General features: G+C 40.9%; 1 protein-coding gene across 4 annotated transcripts in view; it reads right to left on the reverse strand.

The window, feature by feature from the left end:
• Window positions 1-12,495, reverse strand: part of usp2a (ubiquitin specific peptidase 2a) — a 47,664-nt gene that overhangs the window by 2,271 nt on the left and 32,898 nt on the right. For all 4 annotated transcript variants that reach the window (XM_019861603.1, XM_019861602.1, XM_019861604.1 and 1 more), the window contains 8 exons: window positions 4,129-4,179; window positions 3,301-3,424; window positions 3,074-3,185; window positions 2,836-2,946; window positions 1,288-1,352; window positions 1,100-1,203; window positions 677-757; window positions 509-587 (listed from right to left, as the gene is read on the reverse strand). In XM_019861603.1, coding sequence (XP_019717162.1) covers window positions 509-587; window positions 677-757; window positions 1,100-1,203; window positions 1,288-1,352; window positions 2,836-2,946; window positions 3,074-3,185; window positions 3,301-3,424; window positions 4,129-4,179 — 727 coding nt within the window. The remainder of the gene's footprint in view (window positions 1-508; window positions 588-676; window positions 758-1,099; window positions 1,204-1,287; window positions 1,353-2,835; window positions 2,947-3,073; window positions 3,186-3,300; window positions 3,425-4,128; window positions 4,180-12,495) is intronic.

The raw sequence follows: 12,495 nt of genomic DNA on the forward strand, positions 1-12,495 counted from the left end.
GAGAAAGTGAGCGCGAGCCAGTGAGCTAGAGAGAAAGAGAGGGGCTGATTGGGCTTATCCGAAAAAAGCAGCGCATCTCTCTTCACCTCCTCTTCATCAATCTTGATTAATTGTCTTATCATAATCACATCGGCTGCGCGGGGATAGCTGGCCAGCAGCTAGCTGGAGGCTAATGGCGGCTACACTGTCAGAGTGGCGTAAAGTGAGAGTAACACAAGTCTCTGTCTCTCTCAGAAGGCAATGATGATGAATGTTAATTACTGTATAAGGTTTTATAATGAGAGATTTAAGTAAATATGTGTGCTGCTGTAGTCGTCTCAAATATGTCAAGTTGACATATTTTAAACATGCTGGTACCCACATACACTTGCACGAAAATTCCTAGGGGGGGAGCCAACACTCCATCGCGTTTTTTTTCACTTATCGTGGCAAAGTCCCGGTTATGTAGCAACACACTCCCCTCAAGCTTTAAGTTATCGTCAAAAAGTGTTAATAGCAGAAAAGATACGCAGAACTAAGATCTTGGGGAACTTCTGTACTGTGAACTTCTTGGTGCATCTTCGTCTAGCTTTGCACTTGTAGCACGTCTGTTGAGAAAAAACAACAATGCAATTCGGTACAGGCATAAAAGCCACGATCCTCAATGTGGAAGATGCTGTTGTGCATTGAAACGTACTGGCTTCTCATCCCCATCCAGGACATCTTCTTTGGTGAAGAGCCGCATGCAGTCCATGAGGCTCACCTCACCATAGCCCTTCTAAGCGTAAACATAGATGCGTTCACATTAGCGCAAAAACACAAACACACGCGCACACACACCAATATGCAAACAGATTCAGAGGACAATGACAGTTTGCAATGCAAGATGCGCTTTCAGATCTCCAATGTTCCTAAAAAATTCAAACATGTCTTCTCCCTTCACTTGTCTGAGAGACCAGTTATCAAATTTCCTTTGACTTGAATGGTATGTTTTTGGAGGGTTGATGTCAAGGAATTTAAGTCGACTGGATGAGAAGTATCTTGTAGCAATAGTGTGGGTATATAAGTCAATGAATAAAACATCCTTGCACACATTGTGTGGTGTATTGAGTGTTCAAACCTTGGCAATGGGAAGGGACAGATCCCAGAAAGGGTCAAAGACAGTTGAGCAGAAACCACAATGGCTGCAGGTCAGGGAGCTCTTGAGCTGCCCAACAAACAAGTCTGAAAGACAAAACATTTCAAAGGTCAACTTCATCTGTCTTGGGACAGTTGTGCTTAAATGATATTGTTCTTCATGCAGCTCACCAACGATTTTACTGTCTTCCCTCTCCAGGTATTTAGTCCACATCTTCTTCCCTTTCTCCTCATCTCTGATAATGGACAATGCAACGTCTGTTAATGTCACACTGTACATGGAAGGGACAGGTTGCATGATATTTTAACCCAACAACTAATTACTCACTATTTAAATAGTATTACATAGTCATGTAGTCAAGTGCAACATTTATGTTACCTACAGTAGACAACACAGAAACACAAATTATGCAATTCATTGAACAACTATTTGCAAGTGTGTAGGGACCAGAAAGTGATTGAAATCAGGGACCTGTAATTCCACAAGATGCTTTAGGTCTCTGCTGTTACAGCAGACTGTGTGCTGCTGAAACTATTTCAATGATCTCCTAATTGCCAGATACATAAATCAACACAATGTCATTAATACAAACAAATATTGAAGATAAAAATGCTCCTACTTAGAACTCTTTTTTCAAAGCTTTTTAAAGTGAAAGTCAAGTGAAATAATGTGCTTTGCAATATTCTGTACGTGCCCCCACAAATCTATACACAGTATTCTGATTCATATTTCTTTTGTGGTATGGGAAGTAAGCTTGAAAAACATACCAGTTTTGATCCATTTCAGGGAGCTGCCATTTTGCCCTGGAGTGCCAACCTGCTGTCGACTGAAACTATTGTCACAGTGTCCAAGGGCTCAGCTTGCGTATGACACGGCTCACCTTGTTTTCTTCGTTTGGTCACGTGACAATCGCAAGCAGAGCCCTGGGACACTGCGACAATAGTTTCAGTCGACAGCAGGCGGCAGTACTGGACAAAATGTCGGCCCTGAGATCGTCATGACTCTGTTCTATCTGTCTCCAGCAGGTGGCAATAGAGGGTCGTCCACTACCCGTTCCACAATTGTTTCTCATCATGTCATCATCTTTCACCTTTTATAAGGGACTGTTAAAGCCATCACCTGTTGTCGAAATATTCGTCTTGCTCACGTTTCATGTCCAAGCGCTTATTTTCTGGACCGTCGCCGTTGTCGATCACAGTCACAGTCATAGTCTGGATTTGTACTTCTTGTTTGTTGTGCTTTTGCCTTGTTGTTGTTTATCTTCTTATTTTATTTTTGCGTTATCCTCCGGTGGTTTTGGGGTATTTTTTTTTGGGGGGGGTGCGGGGTTATTGATTTCCCTAGTGGTTAGACTCGTTCTTATCTTGGTTATTTTCTTACCAGCGTTTTATGTTGTACTTTGTCGGTCTTGTGACCTTATTTGGTGAATAAACCATTTTTGTATTCAATCTTCTCTTGGTCTGCGTTTTGTGGGATCTGTTGCTGTTCCAGACTAGTCCGGAACCATAACAGAGATGGATAAAAACAGGGAGATTTTGCATCTCCAGAAATGCAATATTAATCAGAATGCCACACTTAGGCCAGTGGGAGCACACAGAACATATTGCAAAGAAAATGTTTGCTCTGACTTCCGCTGTAATAAAGTTCATTGGCTTTTCCTAGACTTCTATTTCAGCAGCATTTGCCTACTTCTGTGCTGGTTGTCTCCCAATACTTACGGCAGGTGATCAAAATCTTCGACAGTGCCTCTTGGCCTGACCGTGACTCTGTTGACTTCATTGTGCAGGCCGTCGAGGAGGAAGCGGAGAAACTCTTGAGCGTCCTGCTGGCTGGAGAAGACACAAAATAATTCACTGCTATGACCTCTACTCACTGCTCGTAAGACAAATTATCCTGCAGAAAAACACAAGACGATATTATTTATTAAAAAAAATACAAAAATAATAAAAGGCTTACTTGTATCCCACAAATCTTGGAGCGTATCTCTGGATCTGAGTTTTGAATTCAGATGGACTGACAGCTTCGCTGCTGGTTGATGACCACATGGTTTGTATCAGCTTGGCAAACTCTACCAACACAGACACACACATGAAATGGATTCCGCATTCTGACTGCAAATGGAGAGATTCAAATCAAATCCGGAGGTTAAGAGAGGCAACAAATTTGATCTGAGAGTCACTCACCTTCCATGAGGGTGGTGTTAGTGCGGCTGTTGTTGTTAAGGTCTCTGCGGTGCGAGTTGTGCAGGCAGTAGTCTCGCAGGCTGTGTGTGTTGCTCAGACACTGCAGGATACTATTCATGAAACACTAGAAAGAAAGCAAAACAGAATGTTCCGTTTCCTTGAAGTTGATCTTGGTCATTCTTGATTCTGATTCACATGAAGCTGGAGCATGGGTGAATGATGAATGGCCATAGATGCAAGATTATGATTTTGTTTTTTTTTTTTTCAAATTTCAAATTTGTTTGGTCATAGCAGACAACCATACCCTATTGAGTACCAAGCTAGTTTTTTTTTGCAGTGTATATTCGCTTTGATACATAAAAAGTACAGACTGATACATTTTGTAATGGATGACACAAAATAAGCATCTCCAGCTGAAATGTAATCATGAAGACAAAAAGGTTTCTGGGGAAGTGTAGCAGTAGTGTAGCGCATACGATGCTGCTGGAGTCACATGCACAACGTGCATTTTGGCAGGCTCAAAGCCGGTAAACGGGAAAGAGAATACGTGCTCCTTGGTCCAGTGTTCAGAGCGCTCCGATGAGCTAGCAACACACAAGTCCCATTTATTAAAGGAATTCACCCTACCGAAGCCTGTTGCTTAGCAGATACTCTTCTAGACCCCCACCCCCATCCCACCCCACTAACTGCCACTTTGGCGTTCGCAGATACCAAGAAACCGATAACATATACTGTAACACACAAACTTCAAAAACTGCAAGTCTGTACAAATTCTCTCTATACCAGACACAGATGTCACATGATTTTTGAATGGGGAACTACACTCACTGTGTTTCCCAGGTTTTTCAGTCCCACCAGTCCCTGGGCACTCTTTGAGTTCTGGAACACAAACACAACAGAGATTAGGTCAAACCTTGAAGACATTTATTGTGATTTGTCAAGTTTACCGGTTTTGTATTTGGGATAAAATCATAAACCATTAACATCAATAAAACTTTGACTGATGATCCAGACATATATTTGTTGCCAGCCCTAATTTTCTGCACACAATACGGGATAAAACTGCTAATTTAGTTTCCCGTCGAAAGTTTGGGCATATTAAAAGAAGCATTTTGTTGTTTTATTCGTGCAATAGAAACAACGATTTTATACATAACCAATCATACGTAACAAGGATGTGATATACAGTCACATATTTGATTTGATTTGACTAACGGTGTGGTCGCAATATGTGCCCTGTGATTTACTACATGCAGTGGTCGTCTGGCTTTCTGCAGCATGAAGCACCAGAAAATGGATGGCCGGAAGGACAGCTGGTTGTTGCGTTGGTCTCGCAAAGAGTCAAGTGGATAACATGACTGGAAAAATACACATTTTGAGGTCCTTTTTGTCCCTCTCAGATTGCAGAGCAATCGACAGAGGATAACAAGCAACACAACACATTGAGGAATTTCTATCCAGTAGCCCCAACTCGTGCACATTTTCACACTGAACAGGATTTAGGCTTTTTTTTTTCTCCCCAGAAAGAATTGACACAGCAGCTGACGTCTTTGTATTACTATGGTTTCACATTCTTGACAAATGCAAAATTGTACAATTTGTAGAGAACTTGTCACCTGATGCTGTTAAATTCCATTACATAAGTGCAGTGGTTATATAATTGAATGGCTAGAAGAACTAACACATCGTCGGTCGGGGGAGGGATAAGGAATGTGCCCTGTTCTTAAATGAACTGAAACTCTGCATCCTTATTTGTCAACCGATACTCTCTAAATTCACATTTTTCAGGCTACATCTCAGACAATTAGGATTGTCTTTGAGTTAGGTCATCTTGTGTACTCATGTACAACGTGAAACCTTTCTGAATAACACTCAATCTATGATAAAGTGAAACAGAGACCGGTTGATGGTCAAAGTATACAAATGGCATAGTATGTGGTGCTCTCAAAACAATCATTGTCTTGACATGAAAGTAGATGTGGATGTGAAGATGCTACCAGGCTGTTCGCAACATTCAAACTGAAAGACACTCAGACCAACTCAGCGTCACATCTTGAGCCCTGATGTTTATGGTGGATAAAAAAAAAAAGACTGATGGATGGTGTTTCTGTTTTCAATAACATCTGATGGTGGTGCACTGAGCGTTGATTTTTCACCCAACATTTATGTGGCAAGCCTCAATAAAAGCTCCATCATGACTATTCTCTGTGGATAGTGGACACCTTTAAATTGGATTTTATAAGATAGAGTGCCCCATCAACACGAGCTCGCTCGCACACACACACACACACACCCTATGCCACTCTGTGCTGAGTGATGCCATAGCCGGATTGCAACTTGCGATTGGCTGATCCTAAGCCTGGCTGACGTCACAGGTTGGAAAACAACATTGCCGCTCTGTCTCTGTAGCAACGGTATACTTAAGTTTTTTTTTTTTAAATAGGAAGCAGTGCTAGAGGACATCACAGTGAGATGGCTGAGCGTGGATTGATTGTGTGTGTGACTCAGTCTTTGTGATTCACAAGCCTTCAATGAAAAAGGAAAAAAAATTTGACCAGGATTACAAAGCCAATATTTCCACCTTGTGGCCACAACTAAAGTTATTATTTCAAGCAGCAGAATGAGTCCATTTCATATTCGAATATCTCCAAAATGGAAAGTCAGAAATATTGTTGTTGTTTTATAAATTCTCATTTGAACTGACTGTCACGTCAGGTCACTTTCAAGGTGAAAATTCTCTGCATTTTTACTCGGATGATTTAAAGCCCCTGTCAATTCATGCGATATGATGTGACACAAAACAAAATGCAATTACACGTCACCGTCCATTTCCTAAGCAGCACATCAAAAAGGATTTGGACATGAATGGGAATCGCTGGCTCATGCTCTGATCGCAGCCAGCAGCATGACCGTAATGACAGCTAATTCTGTTATGCAAATGCTGCAGTCATTCTCAGACGTAAGCACTTTAAAGCAGCAATTCTGTGTGTGCGCGCGCGTAGGATTAAACTCACACACACACACACACACACACACACACACACACACACACACACACACACACACACACACACACACACACACGGTTGTGGCAGGGAACAGTGTTCTCAGCAACATGATAAAACAAAAACTTTGAATTACACCCCTATCATGCAAATACAAACATTTTGTATTATCATATGACCACTCACATGGTTAACGTTTACAGCTTGCGTGTTCTTTTTCCAAATACTTGGCTTCCTTATACCTTTCAAACACACGCTTCTTTGGTCAAGTGAAGACATAAAACTGCCAATAGGTATGAATGCGAGTGCGAATGGTTGTTTCTCATTATGCACCCCGGCAACCAGTCCAGGGTCTACGTCACCTCTTGCCCTAAATAATCTGGAATATGCTCCACCTACCATATTTTTTGCACTATAAAGCACTTCGGCTTATACAACACAATACAATACAATACAATAAAATACAATACAATACATCCAAGGTGCACCTTCAATGAATGGCCTATTTCAAAACTGTTTTCATTCATAGGGCGCACTGCATTATAAAGGCGCAGAGAAGAGAAGCTACAATTGTGGCTGCGGTTGCGCTATGCATCAACTAGATGGAGCTACGCTAAAGGGAATACAATACAATACAGCGTTAGTTATACAGAGCCTTCACAATTGCTGCAACTGTAACAAAGCCATGGGAACTGGTCACAAACACGGACATGAAACATAAAAATACAAATGGCATTCCAAAACAATAAATGAAAGACAGATGTTCTGAAGACAATTAATTCAATATAAAGGCACACAAAACTCGTGGGCTCACATCCACAAAGGGCTAAATGTCCTTAGAAGTATCCTTCTTCCTTCGTTTAGTCAGTAGTTAACTATGCTTTTGCTGTTAACTTTGTTTCATAATGGCTGCGCAGAGCTCACAAAGTAGTTCTCTGTTTGAGTGTGTGTTGGCGACTGCACATGTCAATTAGTGTCGGTCAGAACCCTTTTAGGTTACAATTGGTTTCTGCGAATAATTACCACTAGATGGCATAGGAACACTAGCAGGGAAACAACTCAATGGGGAATATCGAGACATTAACACCATACGTTAGGTGCATCGATTATAGTGCGCAGTGTCGGCTTTTGGGAAAATTAGAATGCTTTTAGATGTGCCTTATAGTGTGGAAATATACATATTTTGAATACGACACTCATTCAGTGTATGCATTTGTCAGGAGTGTTTTACAATGTCACGGGTAATACATGTTGTATACCAGGGGTCCCCGACCCTTTTTGCCCCACGGAGCGGTTTAATGTCAGACAATATTTTCAGGGACCGGCCTTATAAATACAACTGCCGGATAAATACAACCAAATAATTTAATATGACCTGCATGAAAATTGTTCTCTTTTTCGTAACATAATAATAAACACCAATCATGACACAAGGAACGTCCTATCTGGCTGCAACACTCTGCGATCACTATGGTAATGTTTAAACATGCCTTCAAAATATACAGAGTGGGCTTGGTGTGTGGGAATTTCCCATTGAGATAAATCCATATTTTAGGTAGGACTCCTGATACTGTCTATTAAATGCAGCCTTCTTTTTGATGAAAGTCGTAGGCTCCTCTTCTGTCTCCTGGCTGGGCCTTTTCCCCTTCCCAAAGACGTTTGTTTTTTCACTCATTTTGCTCGCTCTTGGGTTTCATTTTCGCGGTAACCTATCACGTGACTGAGAAGCGCACCTTGACCTGAGTCAAGAGTGACATACTGTAGACGGATGTAAGCCAAGTCAAGTCAACTTTATTGTCAAATGTGCTGAATGTGCAACATACAGCACAGATTAAATTTCTTTCCTCTCTACCACAGGAGAGGAGCCGCTGCAGGTACTAGAGTATCCAGTAATTTTTCAAAATGAAACATCTTTCAGATTCCGAAATGAATTAAATGGAAGTAACGTAAGTTATTTAATCTTTCTGTGCGGCCCGGTCCCAAATGACCCACGGACCGATAGCGGTCCGTGGCCTGGGGGTTGGGGACCGGTGTTGTATACAACTGATCCCAGTTGAAAGGACTGATGCATGGAAGGAAAGATAAGTGCTAAGCCGTCACAAGAGAGATCATATGACCTCGCATTCCAGTAGTTCCATGTGAGCAGTTAGATGTATGCACAGTGTACACTAAAGAGGTGGCCTGTGGGGAAACCTACCGTGGTATAAATGCTTCATTCATACATGCCATAGAAGCACCCTGGGCGACTGCTGAACTACTTTGGAAACACATCTCGTTTTAGCCCAAAAGCATTGGGAACACAAGGACATTCCAAGAATCGGGCTGAAATCCTTCCTAAAGCCGGAAATAAGGGGACATACGAAATGTCCTTTGTACAGGTACCTGACCGTGCGAGTATAATAAGTATAATCTGTCCAATCATTGTGCTCGCTTAATTCAAAGATCGAGATCTGCTGGAGAGTTATTTTCGGAGTGTAGGAAAAGGATCAGAGCAAGGTCACAGCAAGGTGTGTTCCCTCACATGCTTTCGTAAAGTCAACCTTTTTAATCAACAAATCGCTTTGCTGCTCGACTGCAAGTTCGCCCAGCAATTTATCTGTTGAGATCAACGATAATTCGAAGGAATCCGGACAGACAAATACGACTGTTGATGGCAACTGCAAGGAAAAATATTTTCAAGGCTGTTGAGGCAATTTTCTCAAATTTCAAATGAACATCATTGAATGACTTATTGATAGCTTTGAGCAATTCCATCCACATCCAAATGAAACATGTAAATGATATCACCCTATTTTTACTCAAGCGCAATTTTTCTTTATTTGTATTTTCTAAAGTGGCATGCACAACTGACAACGTTGTCAATAGGATCCATGTTCGCACAGAGCTGGAGAAATACCTATTATGTAAATGCCACACCATGCTTGTTTGTCCTCCCTGTCTTCATCCGAAGAATATTTAATATTCTAGTTTTTAATTTAAAATGAGGGGTTGAGATTTGAGGTTTGGGAGTAATGAGTCCCCACTGGTTACAGGAAATGTATATGCATCATCAATGTCATCATTGTTTTTAGATGCATAGTTGCAACGCGAGCCCGGTGTTACGCCGGGCGTGAATGAATTAATGTTGCGCTGAAAAAAACAATCTATAGAACAAGGATGTCAAACTCATTTTTTTGTCGTGAGCCACTTTGTAGCTTGGCTTGCCTTTAGAGGGCCGTTATGAGGGTGAACCCAAATCAATGTTTGATTGCCACATCATATTACATATGCGCATGTTATAAACTGATCTGTACACACAATAAACTGATGCATTGCTGCTTTTGAAGAGCAGAAATCGAGGATTATAGTTGTTTAAATTGTTGTTCAAGATATTGTAAAAAAGGGTAACACAAACATCCTTAAGAAAAATCTCGTTATTTTTTTATTACACATGATAATTTTGGGAGAGATTTTAGCCAGAATCATGCAAATCAACAAACAAGATTTGCTTGCGCGGGCCACATAAAATGAATCTACCCAATAAATGGGGAGCAAGGATAATACGATGCGGTCTCAAGGGCTGAGGATTGAACCCACAATCTTTGGGTTGAGAGTCAACTACTCTCCCGTTTGAGCCAAGCAGCATTGATGGACTGACGCATGTGATCATACTGCAGTAAAAAAACAATTGTCACGGAGCATTTCTTGGCTTATGAATTAAGGTACTCCTTATTGAAAATATGTGACTTACATTTACCCAATTAAAGTGGCTACAAATTGTTCGTATGCAGGTAAAGTGGTTAAGATTGCACGACTGGCTGTGTCTTATGTGTTGTGTTGTATTATTTTGTCATTTTATGTTAACTGTTCTTTGGATGGCGGCGCGGGCACCCGCAGCGGCTCCTCTTGTTGTCCTGTTGTCTGGTTGAGAGGGAAGAAATTTCATCTGTGCTGTATGCTGCACATACAGCGCATTTGACAATAAAGATGTACTTGACTTGACTTACAGTTACTGCAGTGGACATCTTACCATGTTATTAGGTGACAGAGTGCATGAAAGGGTTAAAGTGCAGGTACCGGTATATTTTACACATTTTTTTCTATCGGTAAAACTTGTAGATGATACAAAATAGGTAGTGGAGGTATAAGCTACCCTTTAATTTATAATTCCCTTACTGCCTTAAATAATCAGGTAAATTTTAGATGATTTTCATGTGTTGTATTTAAATCTATCTAATCATCCATCCATCCATTTACAAATCCGTTTTTCCTCACGAGAGTCGCGGACGTGCTGAAGCCCATCCCTGCTGACTTCGGGCAGTAGGCGAGGTACACCCTGAACTGGTGGTCAGCCAATCTTAGGACACACATAGACGAACAACCATCCGCGCTCATACTCACACCTCGGGACAATCTAGAGTGGTTCATTAACCTGCCACGCATGTTTTTGGAATGTGGGAGGAACCCTGAGTAGCCGGACAAAACTCCAAACAGCCTTAAGCCAGAATAAAACCCTGCTCCTCTGCACTGTGAGGCATACGTGCTAACCAGTTGGTTAACCGTGTGCCACGGGTTGTATTTCCAATTCTCCAAAAGTGTTTTTTACAGTATACAGTATGTACTCAAGTATGCATACATCTTTTTTTTTCAAAAAGTTTCCTTTTTTAATTTTTTTTTTTTTTTTAATGGCTGGATGTAAATCAACCATAATGCCAATTTCAAAAGGCTTCACCTTGAGAGATATTTTGAAAAGTGAGCATTTTCCATCTCCAAAATGACGTTATCAAAACAAGGGTCAAAATTATGATTTAATCTATTTTAGTTTAATGATAGTCCTGTTGAAATGGACCATAACCCGCTGTGCATTTATTGGCTTTGAAGCCTCTTATTATGTAAATCTGCTGGAGAAGTGAGGATGCTGGCATAAATATGCTCGTTCAAAATGAGAAACGTGCACAGGAATAATACAGAAGCACTACAGCACCGGTCAACAGCAAATTTTAATCAGAAATGTGTTTTTGGGTCACAAAATGGGTTTTTGATGCTAATTTAAAACATGTCTACTTTTTTTGTAGTGCATCAGGTTTTCAAGAGATTTTCTTTTTTTGTTTTAAAGTTTGACATGCAAAAGCTTGTGCAATACAATATTTTATCATGCGCTGTAATTTATCGCTTTGACTTTAGAGGAAAAAAAATCACCTTTTCCTGAATTTAACCCATAATTTATAAACAGTACAAAATATATTAAATATTATATTATTGTTTTAAATTCATTCATCGAGAAAAGTACACGTGCACCTCTGATTAAAATATTTCATAAAAAAAATTGTTGATCAGTGTAATCAATCTGCTTTCATGAAGGATTACAGAAATCAGAGAATAATTGAGAGGCTGAAATTGAAGGAGCATGGCAATTTCAAGTTTAACAAATGGCTCAAAACTATTACTCGACTATTAAAATAAATGATTAATTTTACAAATCAGTGGTTGTCGGTTAATCAATTAATTTTGGCACCTATGAGCTTGTGCTAATTTGTTACAATAATTATGTGAATCCAGATTTCTCCTTCTATCATTTTTGAACCATCCACTGAAAAAGCGTAATGAGAATAACAATTCATGGTTCGTTGCCATTTCGGCCATACTGTCATAACATGAAGCCGCTGACAAGTGACCTCTCTGCTGCTGTGGCCTGTCAACACAAACTGCACGCCAACAGCAGCAGAACGCCTGAGTCCACCTGCCGGTGCTGACCACCAAGAGCAGACTGGCTGGCAAACCAGCATGAGACAGAGCAGCAGAACAGCCTGTTCTGACCTGCCTCTCACTTTGGCAGGGCATCGTCAACAATATCACTCTTTCCCTCTGAGGCTGCTCACAGTATGTTGCTATGTTAAGCCCCCACCCCCACATGCGTACAACACTTGGCCACGTCATCTGTTTTTGTGTGCGTGTGTGGGTGTGTGTGTGTGTGTGTGTGTGTGTGTGTGTGTGGGTGTGTGTGCGTGTGGGTCCGCACACGCATGAGAGTGACAAAATGAATGCTAGCAAAAACACTTTCTCGCAAATGTCCTTTTCTTGCCCTCGAAAAAAGACAGAGGGATGAAATCAGTCATCACATTCGCTGTGCCCAGTGTCCAGTCTCGAAGACAAGCAGCTCAGCGCAACGTCTCACACATTTACACTAGTTAATGCAATCAGAGAGTATGAC

The sequence above is a fragment of the Hippocampus comes genome, unplaced genomic scaffold (assembly GCF_001891065.2).
Source record: "Hippocampus comes isolate QL1 unplaced genomic scaffold, H_comes_QL1_v1.1 scaffold122, whole genome shotgun sequence".
Taxonomy (NCBI): domain Eukaryota; kingdom Metazoa; phylum Chordata; class Actinopteri; order Syngnathiformes; family Syngnathidae; genus Hippocampus; species Hippocampus comes.